The sequence below is a fragment of the Mustelus asterias genome, chromosome 26 (genome assembly GCF_964213995.1).
Source record: "Mustelus asterias chromosome 26, sMusAst1.hap1.1, whole genome shotgun sequence".
NCBI lineage: Eukaryota > Metazoa > Chordata > Chondrichthyes > Carcharhiniformes > Triakidae > Mustelus > Mustelus asterias.
Window position 1 is genome coordinate 9,636,752 of NC_135826.1, and position 18,700 is coordinate 9,655,451.

General features: G+C 46.2%; 1 protein-coding gene across 1 annotated transcript in view; it reads left to right on the plus strand.

Moving 5' to 3' along the window:
• Positions 1–18,700, plus strand: part of stap2b (signal transducing adaptor family member 2b) — a 60,813-nt gene that overhangs the window by 10,923 nt on the left and 31,190 nt on the right. The window contains exons 2-5 of the mRNA XM_078198143.1: positions 8,448–8,519; positions 12,993–13,109; positions 15,807–15,863; positions 17,168–17,337. Coding sequence (XP_078054269.1) covers positions 8,448–8,519; positions 12,993–13,109; positions 15,807–15,863; positions 17,168–17,337 — 416 coding nt within the window. The remainder of the gene's footprint in view (positions 1–8,447; positions 8,520–12,992; positions 13,110–15,806; positions 15,864–17,167; positions 17,338–18,700) is intronic.

Genomic DNA, 18,700 nt, shown 5'->3' on the forward strand with positions numbered 1-18,700 from the left:
TGAAATGGAATTCACGCGACCTTCGTCCAAAGGTCGAAAAATCTGAAACGGTAAAAACATTCTCCACAGATGCTGCCTGATATGATGGCTGTTGCCAGCATTTTTTGCCATTGAATCATGTTATAAAATATGATTTCAATTTTCCCCTTCGCGGTGTTTTGCTTATCGGTCACATGATCATTTAGCCACATAGTTTGCTTTGTAGGTTGTTGTGACAGTTGGCGTGCCAGAATCTACACAAACCCGTTTTTGCTCTAATGGAAATAAACAATGCTGGAAATCCTCAGCAGGCCTGGTGGCAATAATGTTTTGGATCAATGACCTTTTGTTGAGTCTATTTTGGTTTTACGGAAATCATTTGGTGTCACAAGTCACCGACTGGATGGACTGGGAGAAGCATCTAATATGAAACCATAGCAACAAATCACACTCTGGAAATTTCAGTGAAAAAGTTATTGTGGTGATTGTGCCATTTGGAAATGGAAGGGGCACTTGTCACAGAAAATCCATATTTATTTTTAATGTAAAAATCTAAGCAAGGGTGATTTATTTCTCTGCAAAACAAGGTGAAAGATGTTTGTGCTGGGGAATGGAATACCTTCCCTTATTGAACCTGGTGTCAAGTACCAAGCAGTTACAAGTTATGTGCTATATGACATATATGCAAGTTAAGGGCGGCACGGTGGCACAGTGGTTAGCACTGCTGCCTCACAGTGCCAGGGACCCAGGTTCGATTCCTGGCTTGGGTCACTGTCTGTGCGGAGTCCGCACGTTCTCCCCATGTCTGAGTGGGTTTCCTCCGGGTGCTCCAGTTTCCTCCCACAGTCCAAAGATGTGCGGATTAGGTGGATTGGCCATGTTGAATTGCCCCTCAGTGTCGGGGGACTATCTAGGGTAAATGCATGGGGTTGTGGGGATAGAGCCTGGGTGGGATTGTGATTGGTGCAGACTCAGCGGGCCGAATGGCTGCCTTCTGTACTGTAGGATTCTATTTTTCTATTTGGCTTTGGTTAAAAGTCCTTCTACTTTGTTTTGTAAAGCTCTCCTAGGTTAAGTATAGAATGGGTTAAATGCAGAATTACGTTCCTGTACTCTTCCCAAACTCAGGAGTGCCCCTTACTGCACCAATGTGACGCTTATTCACTTTCTAACCATCTATCTTATAGCTTGAGAATGCACAGGCCTGGTTTGCACTGATACAAAAGTGGTTTCTGCCTCGGTTGCGTAGCTATTCAGGTATTGAATGACCGGCCAGGGAGGGGGAGCTTTCACATCTTGGCCTGGGCTGCATTTGAACTCCAGTCACAAGGGCTAAAGCCCATTGTCTAACCCACAACCGAAGAAAGGCTCAATATATCTGTGATAACGCCCAAGACTTGCATGGGGAATCCCTGATTGACCTCCCTGTCGGACTCATAGAATACAAGCTCCCTGGGGATTGTTAATTACTTTACCAGGTGGAGCTCCTATACCGAGCCCTTTATAAAGCAGGCCCCTGAGTGGGTCCATTATTGTATTGCCCAAGTTGGGACCCGTTTGTGTTCACCACAGGCTCATGGTTTTGCTTTACTTTATTTTGTGCAATAAAGCACTGTTCCTTTATAGCTGACTCCTGGAGTTATTATCGTATTAAATAGGTTTGGTGATATAAGCACTGCTTACATGGTTAGCAAAGAACGGAACTGAATTATATAGAATTTACACACAGAAACAGGCTATCCAGCCTATCTGATCCACGTTAGTGTCTATGTTCCCTACAAGCCACTTCACATCCTACTTTTTCTAAACCTATTTGCATATCCTTCAATTCCATTCTCCCTCAAATCTTTATCCAACTTCCTTACAGAGACATCTCTGCTGTTCACATCAACTCCTCATTGCAAAGTCCACATTCTTGCCATTCTCTGCCCTTCTCAGGGGGATTAGGGATCGGCAATAAATATTGGCTTAGCCGGCAATGCTCACATCCGTAAATGAATACAAGATAAATTACCTATTGGATTCATTAGTGACTACCTCACACTAATGGTCTCTCATTTTGAATACATCCACAAAACAAGTGGAAACATTTCTACTTCCACACTATCAAGTCCCTTCAAAAAATTTTTTTAAACCCTAAAGTTTATTCATTTGTGTCACAAGTAGGCTTACTGCTGTAAACTTACTGTGAAAGTTACCTAGTCGTCACACTGCCTGTTCGGGCACACTGAGGGAGAATTTAGCATCTAACCAGCACATCTTTCAGACTGTGGGAGGAAACCGGAGCACCTAGAGGAAACCCACGCAGACACAGGGAGAATATGCAGATTTGGCACAGACAGTGACCCAAGCCAGGAATTGAACCCGGGTCCCTGGCGCTGTGAGGCAGCAGTACTAACCACTGTGCCACCGTGCCGCCCCATTAGGCCATCCCTCAGTTTTCCCATTTCTAGCGAATTAGAGCCACAACCTGTGCTGTTTTTTCTTATAATTATAACCTCTCGGCCCTGGCATCATTCCTGTGATTCTTTCCTCCAGCACCTCTGCGTTTATATAGCTGATTGTTGCCTTTGATTTATTAAGAACAAGTAAACAAAACAAGTTTATATTATTAAATTATATGAGAGAGCGCGATACGATTCACAGTGACCATAATTTTAGCTTGGGGCGTGAATTAGGTGGATAGAGAACATAAGAACCAGGAGCAGGAGTAGGCCATCTGGCCCCTCGAGCCTGCTCCGCCATTCAACAAGACCATGGCTGATCTTTTTGTGGACTCCGTTCCACTTACCCGCCCGCTCACCACAACCCTTAATTCCTTTACTCTTCAAAAATTTATCTATCTTTGCCTTAAAATGTGAGACGGGGTGAGTGTGAAGTTTCTTTACTGGAACTAATGTGGGTCTTGGGTGATATTTATGTTTTGAGCCTGGACTGCATCAGACAGATGCCCAAACCATGAGAAGACAGCCAGTAAGTTGCCGTGGCAATTTTAACTGCCAGATTTTGCTGCCTGGGCAGAGTAACTCCTTTCCCTTTGGCTCTATTAGGCACAGATGGAACCAGCCAGAATCTGCCTATCCATCTGATAATATTTTTCAGCCAATGCTGCAGTACTGAAAAAAAAGTTGCAATTAATTTTTATTTTTAATTCCCATTTTGTGGTTAGTGTTTCACTTTTGCCCTGCTTTTAGTGCGGGCTACCATACCGCTACACACAACACTTGATTTGATTTATTATTGTCACATATATTGGGATACTGTGAAAAGTATTGTTTCTTGCGCACTGTACAGACAAAAACATACCGTTCATAGAGTACGTAGGGGAGAAGGAAAGGGGAGGGTGCAGAATCAGGTGTTGCAGTTACAGATAGAGTTAAGAGAAAGATCAGTTTAATATGTGGTAGAACTGTTCAAAAATCTGATGACAGCAGGGAAGAAGTTGTTCTTGAGTCGGTTGGGACATGATTTTAGAGTTTTGCATCTTTTTCCTGACTGAAGAATGTGGAAGAGAGAATGTCCGGGGTCCGTGGGGTGCTTGATTATGCTGGCTGCTTTTCCGAGGCAGCGGGGAGTGTAGACCGAGTCAATGAATGGGAGGCTGGTTTGCATGATGGGCTGCCTTCACAACCCTTTGTAGTTTCTTGTGGTCTTGGGTCAGAGCAGGAGCCATACCAAGCAACATTGCGCTGGTCCCCTAACAAACCCTCCACAAAAGCATCATGAGCATGACAGCCATAAAAAATCAATATCCCAAGGGTTTTCTTTCCATTTGAATCGCTGGTAAACAACAGACTGTTTGGCCAATTTAGTTTGGTGGGATTTTTAATTGTTTTGTGCTAATTCATTTTCATTTGCATAACAAAGGTACACTCTGACGTCAGGCAGCTGCAAAGGTGGCAAACCATGCTGACAAGTTTCATTTTTTTCCATCTTGTGAAGTCCCCGTAGGATCTTATAAGTTTCAATATATTACCCTCCATTCTTCTAAACCCCAGTGGATATAGGTTCAACCTTTCTTCATAAGATAAACCCATCTGTCCCAGGAATGTGTCAAGTCAACCTTCTCTGAATTGCAGTTATATCTTTCTTTTAAATGCAGAGAACAAAACTGTACACCGCATTCCAAATGTGGCCTCACCAAGGTCTTGTGCAACTTTAGCAAAACATCCTTATTTTTGTATTCCATTTCCTTACAATAAAGGACAACATTCCATTTGCCTTCCTTATCCAGAAATGCTAATATTATGTCCTTGATTACATAGTCCAAATCATTTATGTTAATGATGAACAATAGTGGTCTCAGCATCGATCCCTGTGGAGTACTACTTTGCACCTTTTACCAAACTCGTTGGGGTCTTTTAAGAGACTTCTGGATGAGTACATGGGATTTAATGGGATTGAGGGCTATAGATAGGCCTAGAGGTGGGGATGTGATCGGCGCAACTTGTGGGCCGAAGGGCCTGTTTGTGCTGTGGCTTTCTATGTTCTATGTTCCCGCTTGTTGTTTGTGCATACCAGCTTTTTGTGATTAATGTACCAGGACGCCGAGATGTCTCGGTACTACAGAGTCTTGTCCACAAGTGCCCACATTGGCAGGAAGAATAGAAAGGCAGCATATTTTCTAAATGGAGCGAGATTGCAGAACTCGGAGGTACAGAGGGATCAGGGAACTCTAGATCCTCGCTATAGGCTGTGTCAACCACTGGCTCTGAAATTCTAGCTACTGAGGCAGCAAGGGGAGAATGCCGGTGGTACCAAAACTTCTTTTGTGATGTTCGTTAATGCGGTGATGAAAATTGATTTTAAAACCTCATTATCAAAGGTATCCAGTTAGAGGAGCGGGGTTTGGGAGTAGGGTTGTTGTAAATTTAAGGTTTAGGAGTGAGTGTCCTCAGTTGGTAACCCTATTCCGGAATCTGTATGTCATTCCTATTTATTTTTTTTTGTGATTTTTATGCCATTGGGACAGAAGGAGTGTACTGGTCCCTGGCCATTTGGTGCACATCTTCCATTTAATGGATGCAGAGTTGACAAATCATCAAGTTATACAGCACGATAACAGGCCCAACTCGTCCATGCCAATTGACCCATAATCCCTCCAAACCTTCCCTATCCATGTACCTCTCCAAATGTCTTTTAAATGTTGTAATTGAACCTACCTCTACCACCTTTTCTGGCAGTTCATTCCATATAGGCACCAGTGCACAGTGGTTAGCACTGCTGCCACACAGCACCAGGGACCTGAGTTCAATTCCTGCCTTGGGTCACTGTCTGTGTGGAGTCTGCACGTTCTCCCTGTGTCTGCGTGGGTTTCCTCCGGGTGCTCCGGTTTCCTCCCACAGCCTAAAAGACGTGCTGGTTAGGTGCATTGGCCATGCTAAATTCTTCCTCAGTGTACCTGAACAGGTGCCGGAGTGTGGTGACTTGAGGACTTTCACAGTAACTTCATTGCAGTGTTAATGTAAGCCTATTTGTGACACTAATAAATAAACCCTTTGTATGAAAAAGTTGCCCCTCGGGTCCCTTTTAAATCTGAGCGCTCTCACCTCAAACTTTTACCCCTCTAGTTTTGGACTCCCCTACCCTGGGGAAAAAGACCTCGGCTATTCACCTTATCTACGCCCCTCATGATTTTATAAACTTCTATAATCCGACGGCAGCAGCTAAGTCAAACTATTTTGATATCCAAGGGCAGCCGTTCATGCAAGGGCCCAGTTTGACATTGGCTGCAACTCAAAATACACCTTGCTACTCTCCTTTTGTAGACACTCATTTAGATCTGCACCTCCCCCATTCCCTCCCCACTTGCGTTGAAACCAGACACTGTTTCACGGGTAAGGAATGTAGTTTATCATAACAGATTTTACAGGAGTTGATTGATGTTTAATAACACAGCCATATTTGCATAATCATAGATGAACTGACCTGGAGTTTAAACTCAATGCAAATTTAGTTAATCCATTTGTGTGAGCAAATAATCAATGACAATTGAACACAAGTGCATTGGTCAGGGCTCGGGAAAGAAATTGATCTGTTGACTGGAAAAATAATTCTTCAATCATTTCCTGGTTGACTGCAACACATCTGAACCAGGGAACAGGCACATTTCACAATCCAGGACTATGTGCCGAGGGTTGCAGTCCAACTGTTGCCAAGATACAATGGGGAAAGGCCAGCGTGTAAGACCTTTCAGTCACAGTACACCGAGGAGCTGTTTAATGTATAGAATCCCTATGAGAAGTAGTTCCCCCTCATCTCAGTTTTAAACCTACCGCCAGGGCTCTGTATTGGGACCTCTGCTGTTTGTGATTTATATAAACGATCTGGAAGAAGGTGTAACTGGGGTGATCAGTAAGTTTGCGGACGACACAAAATTGGCAGGACGATAGTGAGGAGCATTGTCAGAAGCTACAGAAGGATATAGATAGGCTGGAAATATGGGCAAAGAAATGGCAGATGGAGTTCAATCCTGATAAATGCGAAGTGATGCATTTTGGTAGAAATAATGTAGGGAGGAGCTATACGATAAATGGCAGAACCATAAAGGGTGTAGATACGCAGAGGGACCTGGGTGTGCAAGTCCACAGATCCTTGAAGGTGACATCACAGGTGGAGAAGGTGGTGAAGAAGGCATATGGCATGCTTGCCTTTATAGGACGGGGCATAGAGTATAAAAGTTGGGGTCTGATGTTGCAGATGTATAGAACGTTGGTTCGGCCGCATCTGGAATACTGCGTCCAGTTCTGGTCGCCACACTACCAGAAGGACGTGGAGGCTTTGGAGAGAGTACAGAGGAGGTTTACCAGGATGTTGCCTGGTATGGAGGGGCTTAGTTATGAGGAGAGATTGGGTAAACTGGGGTTGTTCTCCCTGGAAAGACGGAGGATGAGGGGAGACTTAATAGAGGTGTATAAAATTTTGAAAGGCATAGATAGGGTGAACGGTGGGAAGCTTTTCCCCAGGTCGGTGGTGACGTTCACGAGGGGTCATAGGTTCAAGGTGAAGGGGGGGAGGTTTAACACAGATATCAGAAGGACATATTTTACACAGAGGGTGGTGGGGGCCTGGAACGCGCTGCCAGGCAAGGTGGTGGAGGCGGACACACTGGGAAAGTTTAAGACTTATCTAGACAGCCATATGAACGGAGTGGGAATGGAGGGATACAAAAGAATGGTCTAGTTTGGACCAGGGAGCGGCACGGGCTTGGAGGGCCGAAGGGCCTGTTCCTGCTGTATTGTTCTTTGTTCTTTGTTCTCTCAACCTAGACCTGTGACCTCTTGTTCTAGATTGCCCCATAAGAGGAAACATTCGGGGGGCAAATTTTACCGTCCCGCCCGCCATGGGAATCGGAGCGGGCGAGGGGCAGACCATGGAAAGGTCGGTTGACCTCGGTTCTTCCGGTTTTGGGGCAAATGAGGCCCAAAAATCCTACCCTTTGTCTGCACTTATTTTATCAATTCCTTTTAAAATGTTACATTAAGTTTAAGTTTATTTATTAGTGTCACAAATAGGCTTACATTAACACTGCAATGAAGTTACTGTGAAAATCCCCTAGTCGCCACATTCCGGCACCTGTTTGGATACACTGAGGGAGAATTAAGCATGGCCAATGCATCTAATCAGCTCATCTTTGGACTGTGGGAGGAAACCGGAGCACCTGGAGGAAACGCATGCAGCCACAGGGAGAACATGCAAACTCCTCATAGACAGTGACCCAAGCCGTGAACTTGGGTCTGTGGTGTTGTGAGGCAGCAGTGCTAATCACTGTGCCACCGTAGCACCACATACCTCGATCCTTAGATCTTTTAGATCCTTCTAAATTCCAGCGAGTACAAGTCAAAACTGTTTAATCTCTCCTCATACATCAATCCTTTCATCCCGGGAATCAATCTGGTGAACCTCCTCTGAACTGTCTCCAATGCCATCCTTCCTCCAATAAGAAGACTAAAACTGGACACAATACTCTAACACCCTATACAGTTGCAACAACAATTCTTGGTTTTCGGGGGAGGGCAGGTTGCACTTGATTGTGATAGTGTGCTCTCTCCTGTGGTCGAATAGCCTGATAAGACTCGTTGCCTGGGCCCAGAACAGCCAATCTGGTTGAAGTACGAGAACGTGTTCAGCAGTTGTGGAGCATGAACCAGGAAAAGTCAGGAACTTCAGTAGATTAAGAGAGGGCTGAAAACTGGAAGGAAGTTGTGGGTAAGGATTGATCTATTCAGGAAGGCCTGATTGACGGAGAGCCAGTTATCCAGTGAGGGCGGCGGGGCAGTTAAAATGGTGGGTATGGTTTCTAGGAATTCACACAATTAAACTAAGAATTCCATTCAGTCTCCATGGTGATGCCAGTGACCTAAACTACTTGTTCTCCTAATGGGGGAAACCAAGCTACAGGAGTGCCGGGTGGAGACATAAAAGAGTGACAATTCCTTTGTGTGACATGCAATCTTGCTTTTTGACAGACATACAAGAGATACTGGACGGTGCTCCGAGGGAACGAGCTGCTTTTCCAGGTGACCAGCCGGGATCCAATGGTAGGTTCCTGTGTCTTTTTGAATACGGTTGTCCATATCTTTCCAACGACAGCAATGTCAATAAACAGACTCATTTAATATTTTTATGGTTGCGGAGTAGGGAGGCAAAAAGAACAAAGAATGATACAGCACAGGAAAAGGCCCTTCGGCCCACAGGCCTGTGCGACTCATGACAACATTCTAAACTAAATACCTTTTGCCTCTACGCTGTCCATATCCCTCTATTCCCTGTCTGTTCATGTATCTGTCAAGATGCCTCTCAAATGTTGCGGTTGTATCCGCTTCTACCACTCCCTCTGGCAACGCATTCCAAGCACTTACCACCCTCTGTGTAAAAAAAAACTTGCCTCTTACATCTCCTTTAAACTTTCTGCCTTTTACCTTAAACCTATGTCCCCGAGTAATTGACATTTCTACCCTGGGGAAAAAGACACTGACCATCTATTCTATCGATGCATCTCATAATTTTGTAAACTTCTATCAAGGCAGCCCTCAGCCTCCGACATTCAAGTGAAAACAAACCAACTTTGTCCAATCTCTCCTCATAGCTAATACCCTCCCAAGCAGGCAACATCCTAGTAAACCTTTACTGTTCCCTCTCCAAAGCCTCCATATCCTTCTGGTAGTGTCATGACCTGAACGGTATGAAAAGTTCCAAATGTGGCCTCACTAAAGTTCTATACAACTGCAGCAAGACTTGCCAATTTTTATACTCCATGCCCCGACTGATGAAGGCAAGCATGCCATATGCCTTCTTGACCACCTGTGTTGCTACTTTTAGGGAACTGTGGACCTCTACACCTAGATCCCTCTGCATTCTTCTAAGGCTTCTGCCATTGCTTTCCTCCTGTATTAGAGCTCCCAAAAGTGACAGAAAATTCTTTGTGCTTGCCAAGGTGAGGAATGTGCAGGATTATCTTTGGTGGAGGCAAAGGCATAGTGGTATTGTCACTGGACAAGTAATCCTGAAGCTCCGGGGACCTGGGTTCAAATCCCATCACGGCAGATGTTGAAATTTAAATTCAGCAAAAATCATGGAATCAATGCTGATTGTTGTAAAACCCCACCTGGTTCACTAATGCCCTTTAGAGAAGAAAATCTGCTATCCTTACCTGTTCTGGCATACATATGACTCCAGAGCCACAGCAATGTGGTTAATTCTCAAGTGTCCTCTGAAATGCAGGCAAGGACAATTAGGGACTGGGAATAAATGCTGACCCAGCTAGGGGTCACATCCTATGAATGAATTTTTTAAAAATGATCTGCCACTAGTATAAGCCATTTTAAAAATAATTTTGATGTGGAGATGCCGGCGTTGGACTGGCTGGGCACAGTAAGAAGTCTCACAACACTAGGTTAAAGTTCAACCAGTTTACTTGGAATCGTGAGCTTTCGGAGGCGCCTGATGAAGGAACGGCGCTCTGAAAGCTTGTGATTCCAAATAAACCTATTGGACGTTAACCTGGTGTTGTGAGGCTTCTTAAAATAATTTTGTCATTCTGCTTGGGTCTTAGAAATAAAATCTTTTGAGGTAAATATACAAGGGAACTCTCTCACCACTCACCCAGCCAGAAAAAAAACACTTCTTCCATCCATCAAATCATCCAACTGTTTCCAGAAACTGTCTTTGTACTTCTGCAGCGCCTTGTTGGACTGTTAATACCTCAACAAAAACATGCCGGATTCACTAAGGTCAACATTCAGGAAGAGGTATTTAATCTGATTGGGATATCTCCTTTAATTATTCTGCCCAATGTAAACTGGCGGAGTGCCGAGGAGTCTGAGGGACCCGCGTACCTGTAGGTTGCTTTATGAATAGTTATTATCCTGGGATGAGAGAAGCCTGCTGGGCCTGCAGTTTGCAAATGGAGCTCGATCTCTTTGAAACGAGCCATTGTTTTGATTGTCAATTTTTCCAGCAATCTTGTCCACAGCCTATCTGGCAGCTGCAATTTTTAATTTAACGGAGTGTATCACTTGTATTACAGTGATGTCTCAGGCAGGGGTTTGGATAAAAGTGCTGTTATGAATGAGTGTATGTGTATTGAGATGTGGGTATAACTGATCTTATTCCTAGCTCTGAGGGTAATACAATACTGGCACCGATTGCCTGCGGTAATGGCACTTAGTGTTGGGTGGTTCAGTTTAATTCTGGTTGCAAGTTGGTGAACACAAATGTGATACACACACACACACACACCCCCACCCCCCACACACACAGACACCCCCCCCCCCCCCCCCCCACACACACACACACACAGACACACACCCCCCACACACACGCACTGGGCCCTATTTTACCATTTTGATTCTGTGCTGGGCGGACTTGAAGCTGAGAGTGTTTCAGATCTGACGTTTGGACCCATTCTGAGACGCCCCCATACGCACACTGCCTGTAAAAATATCAGCGATTCCGAATCGCGCTGCACAAGCCTGTGGACGGGGCGTAACGCGCCCGAAACCCTGCAGCTCCGATCGGCGCCTCCAACTGCGCATGGGCAGAAAAAAAAAGATGGAATGCTGCTCCCCTGCCATATCGCTCCCAGGTCGGATAATGCCCCCCCCCTGGCCCCCACAGACATTGCCCCACCCCCCCACCACATTACTGACCCCCTTGCCCCCAGACTGATCGCGGGGCCCTCCCCCCTTCCGATTTCAGGCAGAGTGATCCACCCTCCCCCTTCACCCCCACTGATCTCAGGCAGAGTGGCAGTGGACCCCCCCTTTCCCTCCACCCGATCTCCAGCAGAGAGCAGTTGGACGCTCGGCACTTACCTCCTCACTAACTGGAGCGCCCGAATCGGACTTATATGGAGCATGGGGCGAACGCGGTGGTAAAGGGGGAAGTGCCGGTAAAGTTGGGCATGCAGCCCATAAAGTCAATTTAAATGCATGCAAATGTGCTACTCGCCTCATGCCTGACTTTGCCAAGTTTTCATGCCCGAAAACAAGCGCAACGCGATGGTAAAATTGGGTCCAGTGTGTGAAAAGTCTTGGCTCCTTGAGCTTATAGAATCATAAAATCCCTACAAAACCATTCAGACCATCGAATATGTACTGACCACAATCCCACCCAGGCCCTATTCCCATAACCCTACACATTTACTCTGCTAATCCCCCTAACACTAAGGTTAATTTAGCATGGCCAATCAACCTAACCTGCACATCTTGGACTGTGGAAGGAAACCGGAGCACCCGGAGGAAACCCACGCAGGCACGGGGAGAATGTGCAAACTCCACAGAGATAGTGACCCAAGCCAGAAATCGAACCCAGGTCCCTGGCGCTATGAGGCAGCAGTGCTAAACACTGTGCCACCCCAATGGGCAACATTGGGCCAACGACGCAAACTGACAGACTTTAATAATTGCTCCCTGACTGAGATATTACGCTGTGGACGGAGTTAACCAGCAGACTGTGAGATCGCAGCCCCTCAGTGGAAGCAATCCCCTTCCTCAAGAGCCACTGGCCAGTCTGATAGGCTGGCAGCTCCTCCTGTCTCAGCAATGCCAGAACTCAGTCTCCACCTGTTATGGGCCCACATCTTTCCCAGCTATTCCTCCCCCATTTCACACTCCTAAATAAACTTCAGGTTCCTCGCCAGTTTGTGTTCATATCGCCTGTCCCTTTCTCCATCAGTTTCTTGGCCCTCCTGTGCTGCGTTCAAAATTGTTCCCAATCCCCCTCCAGCTTACCACAGAATAGTGAGGCTCTCTGCGAGTCCAGTTGGGTGACCTTGGAATGATTGCAGAGGCTGCTGGATGCCGAGGCAGGCGGGATGGAAGCCTGGCTCGGGTCTCCGGCATGGTGCTGAGGTTTTGAAAAGAAAACGATAAGGTATAAAACAGTCTTCCAACTCTCACCTCTCACGCCCCCACACATTCCCATGCACCATCCATGACAATGTACCCCCTGCCCCAAACCCCCATGGCCACCCCATACCCTCCATATTACCTCATGCCCCTCCACTCAACCCCTGGCTCCTCATATCCCTCATGCCGATTTAAACACCCCCCCATGACCGCCACACCTTCTCTGCTGCCTCATGCTACTCTTCCCACATCAGAACCCTCTATAAGCAGAAGAGATTCCACAGTTGGGGAGTTTGCGGTGCAGTGGTAATGTCAATAGACTACTTATCCAAAAGCCCAGGCTAGTCCTCTGGGGACACGGGTTCAAATCCCACCACAGCAGCTGGTGGAATTTAAATTGAATTTTGGGGCGGTACGCTGGCACAGTAGTTAGCACTGCTGCCTCACTGTGCTGGGGACCCAGGTGCTGGTGTTGGTTCTCCAAGTTGACTGCCTCTAGTGGAGCTGAAGATAATTGCATCTTGAAGTGATTCATGGCTCCTCTGGATGCAATAGCATCATCCCATTTAAATTGTACCCATAGAAAACCCAGCATTAAATTATAGCATATCATAATCTTTGAGAAACACAAGTGTATTTTTAAAGATTTATATTATTTTACAGTATATTGAGAAGATCTGCCTTGATGACTTGGTGTGTGTGACGAATGAAGACAGACTTGAGGACTCGCAAGCATCCAACTTAATACTAAAGCTGAAACATGGAGATGTTAGATTAAAGGTAACACTTTATTCTTGATGGTGAATTCCACAGCTCTGGCCCTGGGAAGTTTACAGCTCAAGCAAACATTTCCTCTTTTAATTAATATTCTTGTAGCTCACTTCACCCAGAAAAGTCAGGAGACAGTGTATTACCCATGGCAGATCTGTCAACACTGGAAATATCCTAGGTGTGAACCGTTCACCTGGGGCATCCGCTAGAGTCCAGAAATATAAACATGGCTTAAAGCAGCATGCTGCCTGTCACATAGGCAACAGGGAACAGCCAAACAACATCAATGTTTTCTTTTCTCCCCTCTCCTCGTTTGCCTTTCTCTTTCTGTCCTTTTTGGATGAGACACTGCGCCGGTAATCAACCGACACTGCCCAAAAACCAGATCAGACATTCAGCATGGCTGTTTGTGGGATCTTGCCACGCGCAAAATGGCTGACAGGCATCATTGTAAAATGAATTATTTCAGCTGTTCATTATCACGTTTCTGAGGGCTGTCATGAAGACCATACAAACGCAAGTATTTCTGTTTCCATTGCCCTATATTTCTTGCTCTGTTCTCAACCTTTCTGTCTGTCATGGGGCGGAATTTTCCATTCCGGAGACTAAGGCTGGAACTCTACCACCTTGTCCATCACAGAATGGGCGCGGGTGAGGGTCCAACAACGGAAATCTCCGTTGACCTTGGGCGGGAATTTCTGGCTTTTCTGGTGGTATCACAGCTTGGTATGGCTCCCGCTCTGCCCAAGACCACAAGAAACTACAAAGAGTCATGAATGAAGCCCAGTCCATCACTCAAACCAGCCTCCCATCCATTGACTCTGCCTACACTTCCCGCTGCCTCGGGAAAACAGCCAGCATAATCAAGGACTCCACGCACCCCGGACATTCTCTCTTCCACCTTCTTCCATCGGGAGAAAGATACAAAAGTCTGAGGTCACGCACCAACCGACTCAAGAACAGCTTCTTCCCTGCTGCTGTCAGACTTTTGAATGGACCTACCTCGCATTAAGTTGATCTTTCTCTACACCCTAGCTATGACTGTAACACTACATTCTGCACCCTCTCCTTCTCTATGAACATGCATGAAGCAATTTCACTGTATACTAATACATGTGACAATAAATCAAATCAAATCCTTTGGAGGAATTAAAAATCAGACTGTTTGACTGGAGAGTGGAGTGGCAGACCACGCAAGATCTGGCACTGTTCAGTTCATTACTTATGCAGCCGTGAAATGCGTATGTTTTAAGTTTTTAAAAAAGTTTATTCATTCGTCACAAGTAGGCTTACATTAACACTACAATGAGCTTACTGTGAAAATCCCCCAGTCGCCACACTCCGGCGCTTGTTCGGGTACACTGAGAGAGAATTTAGCATGGCCGATGCACCTAACCAGCATGTCTTTCGGACTGAGGGATGAAACCAGAGCATCCGGAGGAAACCCACGCAGATACGGGGAGAACGTGCAGATGGGGTGGGCAGTAATAGGCCTTCCCCACCCTGCCTTCACCTCAGAGGCTCCAACTTTTGGGCATTATATTTCCACAACGCCCGTACATTCGTCCACTCTTCCATTCTGCTCCTTAACTCCCCTGCATCCTCTCCCAGTCCTGGCTCAGTCTCACCCCTCCCCTGTGCCCAGCCTTAACGCAGTGTTTGTGGGAACAGGTAGCTGATATCTCTCAGCAACGATGTGAAAGGAAGATGAAGGCAGCATCTACTGACCTGCAGATTTGGAGAGGCTGGGCAAGTCTTCAGTGTGTTAAGCTTTTAATGGGCAATCATAAGATGCAGATGGAAATCCCGATGTAGATCAGTGAGACATTGGAGCTGCCTTTTACTACCATGAAAATCAGAAGAGCAAGATTTCAAACAAAAACAGAAAATGCTGGAAAATCTCAGCAGGTGGAATATAATTCCGACAGTGCAGAAGGAGGCCATTCAGTCCATCAAGTCTGCACTGACAACAATCCTACCCAGGCCCTATCCCATGATCCCACATATTTACCCTACTAATCCCCCTGACACTAAGGAGCACTTTAGCATGGCCAGTCAACGTAAACCACACATGGGGGGAAACCGGAGCACCCGGAGGAAACCCACGCAGACATGGGGAGAACATGCAAACTCCACACAAGCTGGGAATCGAACCCGGGTCCCTGGTACTGTGAGGCAGCAGTGTTAACCATTGTGCCACCGTGCCTCCCAGCAGGTCTGGCAGCATTGTGGAGAGAGAATAGAGCCAACCGAAACATTAGCTCTATTCTCTCTCCACCGATGCTGTCAGACCTGCTGGGATTTTCCAGCATTTTCTGTTTTTGTTTCAGATTCCAGCATCCGTGGTATTTTGCCTTTGTCTTAAGATATCGGACTAATTTGCTGACTTTGGGAAACTGATGTTGGGCCTCTGGCTAAATGTTGCTCTCCTGCCCGCAATGGTTCCTGCTGCTGGTGGGAGCAGAATGTTCTGCTCATAGACTGTGATACCTTTCTCTCACTAGAGGGGATAAAAGTAACACGCTGTATGAAGCAGTCTCTGAATTTTAGTTGCTGTGAAATCCTACTAAAGCTACAAAGCCTCTAGTTGTCATAAAGGGTCTTAACTCCTGTCAAAACTGAGATAGCTCTCCATGACCTTTTCTAGATACAAGGACAGCCCTCACTTCCTGCAGCTCCTTCTAATTGTATCTTTCTCGTCCTCAGGCAGATAGTCTGGAGAGTCGAGAGCAGTGGAAAGGCTTCATTCACACTGCTGCAAAGGTGAGCCTGGATCTTATTGTCACTTCAATGTCAGCTTTAGTTGTAGCCTGGATAAGTAGTGGAAGAAACACTACTCAAATCGCTGGATTCGTACGGCGAAGAAGGTGGCCATTTGGCCCATCATGTCTGCACCAGCTCTCCGAATGAGCAACTCCCCTAGTTGCATTCCCCTGCTTTCTCCCCGTAATCCTGCACATTCTTCCTTTTCAGATAACAATCTAACTTCCTTTTGAATGCTTAAGTGCAGTCACTTGAAAGTGAGGATTGTGTAAGTCATTGATAGGACTCTGAAGGACCTCTGATGTCCACCTTTTTCAGTGGCCTGTTTTGAGATACGCTAGCAATGAATGCAAGGTGGGTAGAGTAATCAAAATGGAATGGATTAGTTTAACCAGAACAAGGCCGGAACTGGCCGGCTTGTCATGCTGGCAGGATATTCGAGTCCCACCACTGTACACCCCCACCACGGGCTTCCCGGCGATGCGTGGTGGAATAAATGGGAAATCGCACTGAAAGTGGCAGGACTGGAATATCGCACTGCTGGCCAACGGCATGCCGCCTCCTGCTGCGCAAGAGAGATACAAGAGTTAAAGTTTATTTATTAGTGTCACAAGTAGGCTTACATTAACACTGCAATGAAGTTACTGTGAAAATCCCCTAGCCGCCACACTCCGGCGCCTGTTCAGGTACACTGAGGGAGAATTTAGCATGGCCCATGCACCTAATCAGCACGTCTTTGGGAGGAAACCAGAGCAAACCCACGCAGACACGGGGAGAACATGCAAACGCCGCACAGACAGCGACCCGAGCTGGGAATTGAACTTGGGTCCCTGGCACTGTGAGGCAGCAGGGCTAACCACTGTGCCACACTGCCGCTCCATGGAGTGCGCAGAGAAATCCACCCCAAGAGGGAGCTCTCCCACAGCCTCACTCTTCTGTATATATCCTGTGCCTAGCGTATGTTTTCAAAATATCACTTTTTTAACAAAATGAGCAATTTACTGACCTCCAATTAACTTCAGCAATTTACGAGCAGTTCCAATTATCTGGATTCCTGAAGGGAATGCTTGATTGGTGGCCTCAAAGGGACAGGTCAATTAGAAACTAAATAGTACAAATATTTCTCTCGTTCCTGGAATACTTGTGAGCAATGCCTCAGGGAAGTGGCACTCCATGTTCTGTTAATATTACATTTCTAAACAAGATGCAAATAAGGAAAATGAAATATTTTGCATATATTAGTGGAATGGAGGTAAGAAAGTTGTTTTGCTCCGAATACTACTGAACACGTTTTCTTTCTGTAGCTGGAGATTCCTGACCTGGCCCTCCTCCCTGGACAGATTCAAAGACTTAAGGAGGTGATGGAGGAAGAACTCAAACAACGCAGAAAGTCAGCACCTCCACCTCTTCCGTCACGCTCGAAGACCCCAGAGCCAATCGAAAACTATTACGATGATGTAGAGAACGTGCCCAGGTGTGTTCTTTGGGAACGGGAGGAAGGGGCAAAGGGGTGGCGGTGGGATGGGGGTTAGGTTGGTGAAGAGGCGCATGGGCATTGGAGGAAATGGAGGGGTGTAATCTTCTGGCATTATGTTTGTCCATCCTCTCATTTTTACTTTCTTCAATTCCTTGTGCTGACTCCTTACTGTCCTATGGTTCCAGAGGTGCTGGTCACTCTTGATACGTCACCAAATTAGCCATTCTTCATGGACAAACTTCATGGCGGCACAGAGCACAGTGGTTAGCACTGCTGCCTCACAGCGCCAGGAACCCGGGTTCATTTCCAGCCTCGGGTCACTATCTGCGTGGGGTTTGCACGTTCTCCCTGTGTCTGCATGGGTTTCCTTCGGGTGCTCTGGTTTTCTCCCACAGTCCAAAGGTGTGCAGGGGTTAGGTTGATTGGCCATGCTAAATTGTCCCTTAGTGTCAGGGGGATTAGCAGGGTAAATATGTGAGATTACAGGAATAGGGCCTGGGTGGGATTGTTGTCAGTGTAGGCTCGATGGGCCAAATGGCCTCCTTCTGCACTGTAGGGATTCTATGAGTCTATGAAACTCTTCTGCTGTATGGAGAGCATCATTAAGGCCTAATTTTATCCTCATTTAAAATCTATAATTTTCATATGAACACACAAACGTACAAATTAGGAGCAGGAGAAGGCTATTTGGCCCATTGAGCTTGCTCTGCCATTCAGTGAGATCATGGCTGAGATTCTCCAGCCCCGCTGCTGTAAACGGAGATTTGGCTGAACACCAAATTCTCCGTCCCTCTGGTGGCGGCAGAGGGGTGTGCCAGACTGGAGATGTCCGGCCCATAGATGAATTGTCATCTCAACCCCACATTCCTGCCTACCCCCGATAACCTTTCACCCCCTGCTTTGTTAGAAAAATGATGAGAGTCAGAAGCACTGGATGAATATAATCGTCTCTAACCCAACTCTGGAGCTCAACTGCCAACCTAGTTTGATCAGCTAATCAGCATAAAGCAGAAATTGAAACTGGGACCTTCTGTATTTGTATGATTTAGAGATTAAAGTGTTACTCCAGAATCAGGGCCCCACGTACCCCGGACATTCTCTCTTCCACCTTCTTCCATCAGGAAAAATATACAAAAGTCTGAGGTCACGTACCAACCCACTGAAGAACAGCGTCTTCCTTGCTGCTGTCAGACTTTTGAATGGATTTACCTTGCATTAAGTTGATCTTCCTCTACGCCCTAGCAATGACTGGAACACTAGATTCTGCACTCTCTCATTTCCTTCTCTATGAACGGTATGCTTTGTCTGTATAGCACGGAAGAAACAACACTTTTCACTGTATCCCAATACATGTGACAAT